Raw genomic sequence first — 15,972 nt, 5'->3', positions numbered from 1 at the left:
CACTATGAAGCAAACTTAGTAAGATAGTGTCTCAATAGTTTTGCTTTATTGATGAATAGTTTATTATGGGAACAAGAACCATCCAAAAACCCATAAAAACGTCCAGTTTTACCTGCGGACTTCGGGGGCACGGTATACAAATATGATAACTATTTTTGAAAAACACAAATCCTCCCGACACAGAAAAATTCATTCTGATACTTTGTTTTAAAAAAATTACAAAATCAGTTCAGTTTTGAGGTGTGGAAAATGAGACAACAAAACATCGATTTTGTTTATTTAAGTTAGGCTCAAAAGGTCCGAAATGCAGCTGTCTTTTTTCAGGGAGACATCTTCAAGACATTGACAGGAAAACAATGTTTAAATACCTATTTATCTAAATTCCCTGTCACCGCATATCCTCACAATTTATGTAATCCGAAACACAAAAATAATAAAGTATCTAGTCCTGCCATAAATACTGTTACAAACTGTTTTTATTTATATTTTATTTTATACTGTAAAAAATGTTTAGATGGAAAATATTCCGCCATTTATTAAGGGTAAAATTTTTTAGAAAGGGTAAAGTTTATCAACTTCCCAACGCTGCGAAAGTTAAGGAGGAATCACAAAGGACATGCATACGACTCAACGAACAAGGTTTAACTGGTTTGTACTGCACTCATTACAAAAAACGAAAAAAAAATCCGGTACCCTTAATACATCCATCCTCGGCAAAAGCTTGAATCATACATGATGAAGGAAGGGGAAGTTTGAAAAAATCATTGAACAATGCATTCCACAAAAGTGGTCCCAAAACAGAGCCTTCAGGACAGCCACATGAAATCTCACGTTATAAATGTGAACTACCACCGGGATACGCAACGTTTCAATTTGAGAAATAGCTTATTATAATTTTAAATAAGTTTGCAGGTATTTGTCGAAGTCATAGCTTGGATAGTATAGCATATTAATCAGGGGCGAGCTCTCTCAATAACTGATTATTTGCAGCTTACCATATTTTTTGACATCGAAAGTAATGTTTTATATTACATTATTATTAGGAAAAAATATATCACAAATATAGTAATATAATCATACATTGCATTTCTTGAGTTAATCAATTTACATCAATGGAATATGATGTATGTAATAACAGCGAGCAAGCTACACCTCTATCGGCCAAAATTATTACTACTGGATTACAGAAGCTTGCGTAGCTCAAAGATAAAACATGAATTACACTACGTCTCCAAACTTCAAATTTCAGATTTACCTTAGAAAAATTTAACTTACGATTACAGTAAAAACTTGCAGCTTTCCTAAATGCAATTTAGTCTTTCAACACTCCTTTATAAAGGCTATTATTCTTTAAAATAAAACTGCTTCACTTAAGACAGTGCAAGTGAGATAGTATAATACTTATACGCACCCGTATAATGTGAAAAGGAGATAACGAATATGTGTACGAGTATATAACATAGAAGTTAGATTAGGATAATACTTAAGTCCTGTACGGTGGTTTATAAGTTAATTTGTTGTAAAATACATAATATTACGAATTTACATTTTAATCCTTAGTATCAGTATGAATACTTAAGTGAGTTTTCAAAAACAAAGATTTGCTAAACAAGAATAAAATATACATGAAATATGTAAGGTTTTCAACAGACGATAACAGTTATAGGTTATTATTCTTCAGTATCCATTTGAACTTTAAAAATAATGTATGAGTTATATAAAAACGTTGCTAGTAAATTAAAATTAAATAGTGTTGAGAGTAAACTATGCATAAAGAATAGTACCGTTTTGTGAATATTAAAGTGATATAAAAATCGATGAAAAAATTTCAAGACAAGTAAAGGTAGTCACAATTAAGCGAAAACTATCGGTACACTTATGAATAATATTATTTTATAAATTACTTTTTCGACACTCATACTTGTATATGAAATAGCCATGCGGATATGTCGTTGCTTTCTAACACAGTGGTTGGCGTTCGAGTCCTCGCAGGGTCCCAGTTTTTTGCAATCATGTTTTTTTTTAAAATTCATTTTTTTTGTTCATTAAATGTTTGTATTAAATTAGAAAATATTTCAACTGAAACTATAAGCCGCTAGTGCCATTTGTTATTATAGATTATTTATCCAATATAAAATAGTCCAGTTTTTTGCAATTATGCTTTTTTTAAAATTATTTTTTTTGTTAATTAAATGTTTGTGTTCAATTCAAAATATTTCAACTGAAACTATTAGCCACTAGTGCCATTTTTTATAGATTATTTATCAAACATAAAACAGTCCAGTTTTTGGCAATTACGTTTTTTTTTAATGCATTTAAAAAAAAAATAATGTGCGTATTAAATTAGAAAATATTTTAACTGAAACTATTAGCCGCTAGTGCCATTTGTTATATATTATTTATCAAATATAAAATAGACCTTTTTTTATGTGCCAAACTACCGCTATAGACATTTTATCAGAATTTTTGCAGCTTACCAATCTAAAAACTCACCGCTCGCCACTGATATTAATGGGACAAGCCACATTGATTGGTATGTTTGAATTTCAAAATTGACCAACAAAATGCTTGCATTCGATTTAATTCAGTACTGCGAACGAATCCTCCATACTTAAGAAGCAAAACAATACTGCATGTTTCCCTAAATCCAATTCAGCGAATGAGATGCGTAAACTCAATTTGCGTAAAGGCAATACAGTGAATAAGCCATACGTAACTGCCACAATTAATTTTGAATAAACTAATACGACAGTAAAACTAGATTTTCTAATATAACGCTTTATCACTGCAACAATCATATCTTAATATATTCTAGCAATTCAGTACTGAATCGTCTACATGCGCTGGGTAATAAACATTCGGATTTAGGTGACATATTTTTATTGAAATTTCTAGCTTATAAACAATTACTTGTAAAACATTTTAGTGTGGAATCAATATTTTAATTATGTTCTTTCTAAATAAGCATTGAAAAAGTTGTTACTGTATATACTCCACTGTAAATACTTATGAATGTATGTAATGTAAAAGGTACTTGTAAAGTTAATTCTTGAAAAATAAAATAAATAAAATATAAATGAACAATACAAAATGAACTGCATTCAATTTATAAAAAAAAAATTTTTTTTACAAAAATTGCAATGTTTTTTGTCCCTTCTGTAAATTTTGACAAATGGTTCATCGCGGTATTAAACTTACATATATGATGTACAGCCATCACCAGTCCATAATTGGTCAAACCCTTTTCTATGCCAAGGGGTGTAAATTAGATTATTTTTAAAAGTTCATGTTTGATGTTTTCCATCATATTTAAAGACAAAAAAATCAATGTTCACAGTACAAGTACTTTTCGCATAACCTCATATTGTGATATAAGTAAAAGAAATACCAAAATAAAACATTAATGTGAGAATGTGATTATAGATATGAGCTCATGCAAGAAGATGTGCAAACAGATATGTATAAAGTACTGGAACAACTGAAGGGTCACGAAGATGCTTGGCCCTTCATGGATCCAGTAGAAGAAGACTATGCTCCCAACTATTATAGTGTCATTCGGCGCCCAATGGATTTACAGCGAATGGAGGAACGCCTTGATCAGGGTCATTATAGCGACTTAAATTTGTTTAAGAATGATTTTCGCTTAATTGTCAACAACTGCAGATTGTATAACGGGCAAGATAATGGTGAGGAACACTTTAATATGAAATTATACCTATTTTAGTTATTTTTAAAATATTTTTTTACTAATATTGTAGTGCTTGTTACTTTCAGAGTATACAGAAATGGTGGATAAACTCGAAATAGCATTTAATAAACTGACTGAGCGTTATTTTGACCGCATGTCTTCATCTGATGACGAAATTGCTGTAGAATATCCGATGCAGAATCCTTCTCCCAGAAAACAAAAAGAAAAGGGTACAAATACTGATTTTGAAGTTAGAAGAAAACGAAAACGTGTGGATATCAAAGGTGTGTTATTGGGCAGTTTTAATTGTAATCTATATTTTATGCATGTCTAAATCTAAATCTTTTACCCTCTTTAGATTTTATCTAAATACACAGATATCTCTACAGAGATGAAAAAATCATCATTGATGTATAATATCGCAATTGGGTTAAAGGAATTATTACTGAATGTCAGCTGGTTTAAATGCTTCATTTTATTTACTTTCTACAGAACACGGTAGACAAAATAATAATTCTGAAGAATAATTTATCACATGAAAATAATATTATAAAACTTATTTAAAAAATTAACAGATACCACCTTTGCGGACGCATCAAATAATTCAAAACCACTTGCAATTTGACCACAAAAAGGTTGGAATGTTCAAACATTAGGGGAAAATGATTCAATGACAGGTCATAAGCCCTGTAAATGCTTAGACTTCCACATTCCTAAACAATTTTTTCATCTCGGTTGAGTTATCTGTCAAAGATTCCTTCAACTCCATTGAGATATTTGTCTAGTTGTGTTAGTTATAATTGCCTAATACCATTTCAAGTAATTTTTTAAATATATTTTTAGTGGAAGATTGTAAAGATTCTGAAAATTCAACAAAAAAAGCAACCAAATATGAGAACAAATCCACGGAAACTGAACAACCCATAAGGAAAAAAATTAAAGTTGAATGTGTTTCTGCCGAGTCTTCCACGGAAACTGAACACATAAGAAAGAACATAAAAGTCGAATGTATTTCTGCAGAGTCCAATCACTCGGATATTTCATCACATAAATCTCTAGAGAAAATTGAGAAAAAAAGTAAGAAGTCGAAAATCCACTCTAAAAGAAAAAAAAAGACAAAAAGCTTGCGGAATTCTAAAAGTCGTAAGGAAAAGAGACAAAATAAAAAAATTCGTCAAAAACGAAAACATTCCAAATTAAGTGAAAAGGTGAAAAAAAAGAAAAGTTCCCGCAGACTTTCTTTTGAATCTCAAAGATCTAGAAGCAGTTGTCGCAGTCCTGATAACTCCTCTGTTAAGGAAGAATTCATTCCCAAAAAAAGGCACCAGTCTCCTGAAATCGACTTTTACAAAGACAAATTTGACAAAATTAAAGAAAGACGAAGAGGGTCATCTAAAAATAATTTTGATACTGACGGAAAGAGTGATAAAGCCAAATCAAACTTATTATTGCCCGAAAAAGATAAGAATTTAAAGTTAAAAGAGACTATTGAGAAATTAAAAGCAAAAAGTGAAAAATGTGACAGCCCTATTTACCAAAATATGTTTGAGAGCAAAACAAAAAGTGACAAAAAGCACTATGATGATAGTGATGGGTTTATGGGTTCTAGTAAATCTAAAAGCAAAGTAACTGACGAATATGAATTTATCGATGATTCAAAAACGGATGATACTGATAGTAAAACAGAATATTCTCTAACAGGTCAGAAAAAAGTACCTAAAAAACAGTCAAATGCCAAAAATGAATCAGCGACTGAAGCGTTAGAACAGGCTGTCAAAGATATAAGCAAATGGCTAGATGATACTCCCAAACTAACAGAGTTTAGTTCTAACAGTAATTCACCATCCCAAATGATCCACTCCGAAGAATCTCTGTCTACATTAACAAGGTTGGAAGATGACAATTCTTGCAGTCAACAGGAAAAAGAAAAAAGTCTTAAAAAAGATAGTTCCAAGAAAAAACAACAAAAAGATGCAACTAAAGGATTGGCAAGAAGGAAAGAAGTTCAAAGGACAATTGAAAGATTGCAGCCAGGAAAAAGTAAGGGGAATCTAATATCAAATATTCAAATATTCCCAAAAGTTGAAGAAAATGTCCCTGTGCTTACAACCAATAAAATAAAAGAGGTCAAGAGCTCCCTTATTATGAAAACTGAAGAAGGTAGTCCTAAGTTAAGCTTAGGTACTGTGTTGCCCACAGTGGGTTTTGGTTTAGGCAAACAGCACAACTTTACACAGGAAAGTAATCCCACCAATGTTGTCAAAGTAGAAGTGGTTGATACTGGTACTATGACATGCGAGACGGAGGAAATCCCAGCTGAAATACCGCAAGCTACCCCTCCCGTTGTTGTTGAAACCGTGGAAGTCCCCAAGGCAGATGTTGAAATTGAAAAACCCTCTGCTTTAGCAAAACAGTGCCAAGAAAAGGCAACCCCAAATTTAAGTGCATGGTTCAAAGCATTTGGGGCACCGAAAAGTGGAAGTGCTCCAACTAAGAAAAAGTTTGATGATATTGATCAAGAAGACATAATGGATGGAAAAACTACAAGTCCTATAGACAATATCAAAAGTGAACAAAGTGTCGATGACTCACTCATCCCGGAAGGAGGCGAAAGTCCAATTGCCAACCTGACGTCTGGAGGGCGGCCACGTCGGACTAGTACTGGAAGCTCTGTATCTGAGAGGTCATCTTTCAGCCAAGACTTGGACTCACCGCGTCACCAACCCTCACACCCCTCCCCTTTGTTGCGTTCTCCTGCCTCCCCCCGTACTGAGGACCACCAAAAGACTTACCCCCTGATGAATGTCACTGTGAGAGTGGGCTTTTACCAGGACACAGCTTCTGTGAAAAGCAGTCCAGAGAAAAGTTGCAGCCCCCGTGAGGCTCCACAGTCGCCGTACTCAGCTTACTCGCAGCATGTGTACGCTGCCTCTGGGAACAGCGCCAACTCAGCTAACCAATCACAGTCTGCGAGTGGGGAAGGTTCCTGCAAGAGCCCTTTACCTTATGGTCAATCACAGCCTCAAGCATTTTATGACAGTGGCAAAGTTAACCAAAGTAATAAGGACTATACAACATTTGGTAGTGAAACCGTTTATCAGCAACCCTCTTCTCCATTTTCTGGTCCTTTTTCTCCTGCTCAGTCTCCTTACTCGCACCACAGCCAGCACTCGCCATATTCTCATAGTCAGCATTCTCCACAAACCTTTGGACAACCTACAGCGATTAGCAATGTTATTCAATCAACAGAAAATAGAAATGCGGATAAACCTGCAGTATTTCCAGTGAAGAAGAGAAGTTATAATGACCATTCTGCGGAGAATTCTATGGACATTGGTGCAGGTCTTCGAAAATCACCTGTCTTTAAATCAAACGAAAAGTTATCAATATCTTCTTCCAGCAGATCTTCAACCTTTTTTGACGAAGAGAAGTCAACTACATGTAGCGTAATCCAGAACAATAATCCTAGTGTCATCACTTCTACTGCACCTATGAACATAAAGAAGTCTATGCAACTTTCATACGCTTCTAAAGTTGACCAAGAAGCTCTTAAGTTACCCACTTACATGGTTGACAGTGTTGAACGACTGTCACAGAATCCGGAAATGTATTCCCAGTTCACGGATGTGGCCTCTGATTATTCAGCTCGAAAGTGTCAGGTTAATGACTTTTCTTTAGTCGGATTGTCCAAATCTCACAGTGAAAGTGCAAACATTTATCAAGACACTGGAATGCCAAAACATATGTCAGGTTCTTCACTTTTTAGTGAAGTAAAAAATGCATCTGAAATAGCAAGTAAAGATTTTTCCATGCGAAATAAATCTATTGATATGATAAATATGGGTTATAACAATAAGTTTGTTGATAATTCTAAAGTCAATGACATTAATGTAGACATGGTTAATATGGGTTATTTGATGCCAGATTCAGGAAATACAGATAAAATGAACATGTCAAAGGTCGACAGCAATATAAATGAATCTACGAGTCAAAGAAGTTTCCATTTATATAACATGGCATGTAATATACCATTCTCTAATCCAAGTGATCAAATAGGTAAGAGTGTTTTGAATGTAGCTTCTGGGAATGAATTTATAGACAAGGGATTAAGTAATAAACAGACATATAACAAAAGTCACTCGGTTCTGCACTATCCCAGCTCCAGCATGGACATGAGCAGATCTGGAAATATTGATATGTCTATCAACAGAGCAGATACATCCTCGAAACTTGTTTATCCAGATAATACTAGTAGACCTTCAGTCATACCAACATATAAAGATTGGAATGTTGATACAATCAAGAAAAGTATTGATGCTCACAATTTATCAGCATATAAAGACATACAAGAAAAAACAGAACTTAACAAAACAAATGTTTCACAAGCTATTGTATCATCGAATCAAAAGAAGAATTCTGACAATATTGCCTATGAAGATTTAAATGAATCAGAAGATTCTATTCAAAAACTGCAGCCTGAATTAAGAATACCGATTATTCGTGCGATTATTGAAATATCTTCTTCCATCAAGCCCGAAAATCAGCAGCCTGCTCAAACTGATTATAGTCCACGTTCTAAAAATATTAACGTAAATATGCCTCTTCATTCGATTAAAAGTGTAGAAAATAATTTTGATCGCAATATTCCAACAAGTAGTGTAAGCGGGTATAAGTCACAGCAGAGTCATACAATGGATTCATCTCTCCGAAATATTCCTAATATCCCTCAAATTGTGGAAAAGTACGTAAAGGATGACCGCATGCTGAGTGCATATCCTTCTGGTCTCTCTCCATATCACGACAAGAGTATGTCCATGGGATATCATAAAAACATTCACAATTCTGTTTCTGCCAACCAAATGTATCAGCCAGTTTCGATGCCCATGGCATATAGCCGAGAATCTACATATTCACCTAATATCCAAGCTAATGTACATAACTTATCTGTGGATACTGTTCCCGCAGAGACAGAAAAGAAAAATAAATCTAGGAAGAAGAAAGCAAGTATTGAAACTTCCGCAGCAGCTGGATCCAGTCAAAGCTTTCACTCTTATGGAAGTCTTAAGTCTGGGCTCACTCAGACAACTGAACAAGCAGCCATAGCGCTTAAGTCATCAAACATTCTCCCTGGAAGCGCATTTAACTTTGGTCCTCCTGGACTGTACGATAGTTCAAGCTACCTTGAGGCTGGAGGGTACCTGCCACGTGAGGACAAGGGTGCACCCTTTCCCTTTCTGCCGCCGCCCGCTGGCTATCCACTAGTGGATCCAGCTCTGTACCAACAATACCTGCAGCGCCACCAGGCGCAGTTGCTGCGTCACTCTACCTCACATATGATGGCTATCTTCCCACCCACCTACCCCACCGACCGCCAGCCCTACCACTCTTTACCCAGACCGTCTTGGCTCTAGTACAGCCATTTTCCCGCTCACCTACCCTGCGGACCGCCAGCCTTACCACTCTCTACCGAGACCATCCTGGCTCTAGTACGGCCATCTTCCCGCCGACTTACCCTGCCGACCACCAGCTCTACCACTCGCTGCCCTGATCCGCCTGGTTCTAGTCCGGACATCTCCCCGCCCACCTATCCTGCCGGTCACCATTCCGGCCGCTGTCTGCCCAGACCCTCCTGGCTCTAGAGGGGCATCGTCCTTCCCCCACTCTCTGCCCAGACCATCCTGGTTCAAGTACGGCTATCTGTTGCCCACCTACCCTGCTGACCCCCAGCCCTACTGTTCTCTGCCCTGATCCTCCTGGCTCTAGTACTACATAACAAAATGATGACCAAATGTATCACATATCACCACTGCGAGATGTGTCACTTTTGATATGGTATTACTTTTTGTTTGCATTTATTATTTTGACTGGCCAACTTGAGCTTGCTTACCCTATTTGTTGTACAATATATGAATTATTTGTCAGGTGTGTTACTGTTTGTATTTTGATGTTGTAATTATGTATTACACGTCCAAAGATTTAAAGTATCAACATCTATTATGTTTGTTAGATGATTCCTTGTATGTTGAAGTGGTGGATGTAAATAACTTTTCAAACTTTATTCAAAACTTATAAACAAAACACCCACTTTTGGTTTTATGTATATTAAGTATTTTAGTCTCAGCTGTTTCATTTTCTTTAGGGATTATTAAATTAACACTTTGATAATACTCAATAATTGAATGCCAGAGCGGAGTGATATACATTTGAGTATTTTACGATCTTATTTATTGCCTTTTGGGGTTTTTTTTTATCCAAAAAGTGCCAAGTTAGGCCACCATAAATTTTGGTGACCTACAATTTTAAAATTTATTAATAACAAAGTCAAATTTTAGTTTGGTTAATTGAAAAATGTTTTAAATATTGTATTTAAGAATTATTTTATTTCTGTAGATAATGAGATAGTAATTTTATTTTATGATTGACTTTGTATTCCCCCTCTGTCTGAGGAACGTTAAAGTCACTAAACTACCAAATATAAGTGAAACCGAAAAACACCACGTTTTTATTTATTATATATGGATTATTGTGCTAAATTATGTATTCTTTACCGGTAAACTTTTTGTCATACATTTTATGTAAAGTATATCTTCGCTACAAAACTGTAATAGGTTTAAATGTTTGTCAGTTCAACTAGCAAAACAGAACATGTTTACTTAAAAGAATCTCACTTTAGATATTACTTACCTAACATTCAATTTAAACAGTACCAAATTATTTTTAACATTTTCTAAAAAGGAGAATATTCATCATGATGATCATTAATAGATATTTTTTATATATATATTTTTTTTTATTGATTTTTTTAGGTTTTCTGATATACAGAGATCTTTTTGATAAACTATGTAGATTAAAAAAAATAAATTAAACATCTCAATTTATATATTGTTATATATTATCAAGCACATGCTTAAGACATCTTAAGGATCTTGGTTTGAAAATAGGATTCATATTTAACATAAATGTAGGTATGCACACCTATGTATTGTACTTGGATGTAAAATAATGGAACCATTAAAATGGAATAACTGTTCTTTTTTAGTAAAACTAGCAGTTAAAACTACTCATTGTGTTAAAGGTCTCCTAAGCTAAATGTGCATCAAGAATTAGGAGACAATATTATGGCATTTAAACACTATTTATTTAAATATACCTGCTAATGTATTGTAATTATAATTATTGTTGTAAAATGTTAGTGTTTTAAATTAAATTTAATAAAAACATCGCTAACTATAGAATTATGAATTTATTGTTAAGAATCAGGAGATATCTTTTAAATTATTTCTTGCTGTTAATTTTTCTTAAATCAATTATTGTTTCAATTTTGTCTTATCAGAATTATTTGTAAGAATGTATAAATAAAATATAAATTCTATTTAATAGTAAAATCAAAATAAAGTTTATTTGACTGGTGATGGCATTCAAGGAAAGTTGTCAATCATTTTGTATAGTCTAGCTCATCTTAAATGAAACTATATTGTGTTATTGTTGGTTGTAAGGAAATCATTCTTTATCTAAGAGAGTTATACTTTATTCAATTCAATGTAAAAAAAAAAGTTATTAAATCTTAATTATGTACAGTTCAACATATATTTCATAGAGATAAAATGACATTTAGTTTTATTGTTTTATAATCATAATCACTTCAAATAATGTGTGGTGTTTTAGTACGCTTACATAGAATAAAAATGAAAGATCTCAGAGTTCATAGGGAAACCTCATAATATCAAAACTGTATTTGTATTTCCCAGTCACATACATTTTATTTTGTGAGTGTTTTTGGCAAAGTGTAATCAGCCCATAGTTGTGTAATGGAATTTCAATAACTTAATTGCGTTCTGTGCAATCTTTCTATAAGTTAGCTATATGTGTAGGTTGTATTTTTTTATGTAGAATGCAACATGATTCAAAATGAGAATTTGTAAGTACGCATACGGGCTCTGATGGTCAATGATCCGCAGTTTGAGCATAATAATGCTCAAACTGCGGATAATAAGTATTCATTAGTTAAGTACACCATTAACACTAAATATAATAAACCAAAATAACATGAATTATTTCCGTACAAAATAGGATTCAATTATTGTTTTGAAACTAGATAAACATAATTTGAAGTGTAAAGCTTCTTTTAACTTAACATAATTAAAATGAAATATTTTTTACATCATGGAATCTGGTATATGTAATACTTTGTGAGACTATGAACCACATTGAATTTTTTAAATCACACTGATATTAGTTTAAAACTATCGAACCAAGTTCTCTGTAAATATGTTTTAATATCAAATTTTAATGTTTTAAGTCTACTAAAACGATCCATTTTAACTAATAGATAATCATTTATTCATTTATTTGAGAAGCAATTCGTATGTATTAATAGTTAAAATTTATTTTGACTTGATATTTAGTATTGTTATGGTCAAGAATATTCAGAAATATACATGACTTGTATAATCACTTTTGACTTGTGTTGTTTCTCAAAAAATTGTTGTATTCAGGATTTTTTACAATCTATAAAAAGGCTTGAAAGTAAATCTTTAGAACATTATTTGTATTAGCTGTGAGGCAAGAATCCTGGTTTGAAAGAATTTGTTGCTTTTGCTTGATAGGTAACTTCACATTTTTAACTGTTATGTCAATTTTCTATTCATCGCTGAAAAATTATGCACACAAAAGAAATCCTTACTGAAAAAATTATAAATTGCTTAATATAGTTTTAATTTGGGTTAGCATAACCATAAAATAATATGTGCAAAAAATGTGTAATGCAAAGTGTTATTATCAAAGATTAATTGACTATTGATTTAAAAATAAAACAATGTTTTTCATTATGACTGTTGTATTTTAGATCATAAATAATGTGTGTACCCCTAGAAAAAGAACACAATAATGTTTGTGTTGGCAGAAAGCAGATTACAACTATTTCTGATTCCAAATATTGGCAATCATACTGCTACCCGCATGATAATTTTCATTATAGAAACCTTGTAAATATAATTGTAATGTTTACTGTAAAAAAAAAAAAAAAAAACGGCGTGGATTATAACTCAGCCGGAATTTATTCTAGATAGTATTTATGTCGTGTGTATTTTCCACACTACACAGTTTATATTGTGATTAAAACCTATTTATAATCATAAACAAATGGATATAATATAAATAAATGAATTAAAAATATATATTTTTTTTTACTTTTACTTATTTGCGCTTACCTTTCTCCCTTTTCCCAAATACAAATAATATAAAATTGTATGTGTATAAAAATATTAATGTATCCCAGCTTTGTAATATTATAAGGTGATTGTATAATTCGCCTAGGAGAAAATAACATAAATATAAAAAAAAAAGACTGAATTTTTTATTTTTGCCACAAGTGCTCTAGGGTTCTAGAGGCATCCCCTCCAATGTCTCCTTCCCCTTCCATGTCTGCTTACCATGGTTTTTCTTATTTTTCACAAAAATGGTTAGAATTCGTAACTAGGAGAAAGCTGTCTCTGCAAAATTTCAAGAGGAATATGCTTATTTTATTTACTTGCCAAATTAAGACTAAATATATTAATTTTGCATTTTAAAAATTAAAGTGTCCTTTGCATGCAATCTATGGGTAAACAACCAAAGCTGTGATGAAATAATCGTAAAACATTAATCCTGATACATTCACTTGCAAAACGTGACCAACATCATTGTGAGAATGCTGGTTCCTGATGTGAATCAGTAGCGCGATGTGTCTGACATCACAAGGCATGTTATGCTAAGTGTGATCCAAATATTTGTGAACAAGGACTGGATTCCATCCCCTAGGACATTTTTCTTATTTAAGTCTAGGTATTTACAGGGCTTATGACCTGTCATTGGCTGGTTTAAGTACATGCTGTTGGGGCCTAATTTCAATTTAATATGGTAACACGCACAACATGGCTATAGGTTACCGTTAGGCAGTTATAATAACTTGATTATTGTCATTATGGATAACTTATATAGCGCCATTTTTGTAATAAAATACCTCAAGGGTGCTTTACATAGTGATTCTTTTAAATTTTTAATTTAATTAAAATAATTTATTTTGTTGTCACATGGTACGGATTTATTCAAATGATTTAGAGAACAAGTGGGTTTTAAGTTTTTTCCGAAACATCACTTCTTTTTCACAGCCTCGCACCTCTGCTGGGAGAGCATTCCATGCCATAGGGCCTGCGACCGCAAATGCGCATTCACTAAATTTAGTGCGCTGTTTGCGTAGAGGTATAATAACTTTTCCTCTCGCCGTAGACGTAGCTGATCTAAGCATGAGACGCCTGTCAGCTAGTTCATCTGGAATGCATAGTTCCGTTAGATATTCCGGAGCAGAGTTGTGCAGTGACTTATACATAAGCCAACCGAGTTTGTATTCGACCCTCTGTGGAAAACGTAGCCAGTGTAGTTCCCGAAGTAGTGGAGTGATATGACTGAATTTAGAGATTCCGAAAATAAGTCTCGCTGCAGCATTCAATACAGATTGTAGGCGAGTCATTTTGTTCATTGGTAGACCTGCATAGATACCATTACAATAATTGACTCTAGACACTACAAACGCATTTATTAATTGACGGGCGGCATCAATCGGCAAATTTTTGCGTATGCATTTAATTTGTCTCAGCTGGTAGAAGCATGAACTTATCGTTCTACTAATTTAAGCGTCAAGAGTGAGGTCAGAATTGAGTAAAACTCCCAGTAGTTTAACGGTGGGTAAAGCGGTACTTCCTACATTGGATGGGCCGTATCCTGGATCAAATTCTGTCGTCTGGCTGAAGCCACCCATAGTTTTTCAGTTTTGGATGGGTTTAATGTTAGTCTGTTTTCAGCCATCCAGTTTCCTATTTTCTCGATGCATCCATCAATTAAATTGACAAGCACACTTCTCTCGCCTGGTTTGCAATAAAAATAAATCTGAGTATCATCTGCGTAGCAGTGAGACCACAATCCACATTCTTTGATAATGTTCTCTATATCTTTAGTGTAAAGGAGATAGAGGAGTGGTCCGAGTACTGACCCTTGAGGCACTCCTGTAGACACCCGAAAGTTGGTTGAGCTTTTACCCTGGAACACAACTGCATATTCTCTCTCATTAAGATATGAACTGAACCACATATGAGGATCACGGATACCATAAGTTTTCTCCAGACGTTCAAGCAAAATATTATGGTCTACAGTATGGAATGCAGCACTCATGTCCAGAAGAGCCATCAACACCAGATTACCAGAGTCTACCGCCGTTATAATGTCAGATAGTACTCTTATCACTCCCGTCTCCGTGGAATGAAAACGTCGGTATGCCGATTGTCTTACCGAAAATAAAGAATTTCGCTCGATATAGTTAACGAGCCGAAACTTTATGAGAAACTTTTTTCTAGTATTTTTGATATGATGGGAAGATTTGAAATAGGGCGAAAACTGGAAAGCTCTTCCACAATATTGTACTTTAACCCTTAAGGTCATTACAATTTCTACTTAAAGAGAACATAAAATATTAGAGCAATTGACATAATATAGAATCATAAATATTTCAACTAAAAATAAGTTTGCATTTAAAAACAAATGGTTGGATTCGCAGTACTTAAGAATAGATGTGGGTAAGACCCCGTCACCGAGAGGATATGTGTCACTTGATCTGCATCACCAAAGTGACTGTATCTTTTAAGTAGTTCAATTGACCGAATGTGTCTTTTGCTTATTCGGCTCATTTAGGTCATATCTCCGCGTCTTTCGCATCATCGTATCATTTGTGCCTCCATATCTTTCGTGTCTTTCATGTCTCTAGTTTGTTTCGTTCGCTTGAGCCAAATGCGTACGAGCGGTGAATTTTTTTTATAGATTTGATAATATTATATCACAAACCTGTAGAAAACAGATAAATTATTTTATTTATAAAAAAATGCTAGATTATAGAAAGTTATATCTCATGCTAGGTTTATTTATTTTTTATTTACTTTTACAATTAATTTTTAAAATACCTTAGAGGGTTTACATTTTTAAAAAATAGGTTTTTATATTTATAACATGTGCAGTTATACAATATACTCGTATTATAAAATAAACTAAAACAAATGAAATAAAATATACACAAATAAAATTTAAAAAAAACCATTAATCAGCCTCTAGCACAAAATGGATAACTGACCTAATAAGTTATTCCACAATTAGGTTGTTATTTTTAACATTTGTAATTATTTTTTAATGTTATATCGTCCGATTGGACTGTTATTCTGAAATCGATATATTTTAATCCCTATTTATTTTAAGTTACTTTA

The 15,972-nt window shown here is 33.4% G+C and overlaps 1 protein-coding gene across 1 annotated transcript in view; it reads left to right on the top strand.

The window, feature by feature from the left end:
* dikar (CECR2 histone acetyl-lysine reader dikar) overlaps window positions 1-10,327 on the top strand; it is a 38,156-nt gene extending 27,829 nt beyond the window's left edge. The window contains exons 8-10 of the mRNA XM_088229016.1: window positions 3,424-3,686; window positions 3,775-3,972; window positions 4,532-10,327. Coding sequence (XP_088085142.1) covers window positions 3,424-3,686; window positions 3,775-3,972; window positions 4,532-9,099 — 5,029 coding nt within the window. The 3' untranslated portion in view covers window positions 9,100-10,327. The remainder of the gene's footprint in view (window positions 1-3,423; window positions 3,687-3,774; window positions 3,973-4,531) is intronic.
* Window positions 10,328-15,972: the final 5,645 nt, after the last annotated feature.

The sequence above is a fragment of the Micrasema longulum genome, unplaced genomic scaffold, assembly GCF_059751315.1.
Source record: "Micrasema longulum isolate JH-2025_06_02 unplaced genomic scaffold, ASM5975131v1 h1tg000629l, whole genome shotgun sequence".
NCBI classification, from domain to species: domain Eukaryota; kingdom Metazoa; phylum Arthropoda; class Insecta; order Trichoptera; family Brachycentridae; genus Micrasema; species Micrasema longulum.
The sequence above is the reverse complement of the archived record's forward strand: the minus strand, read 5'-3'. Positions and strand labels throughout refer to the sequence as shown.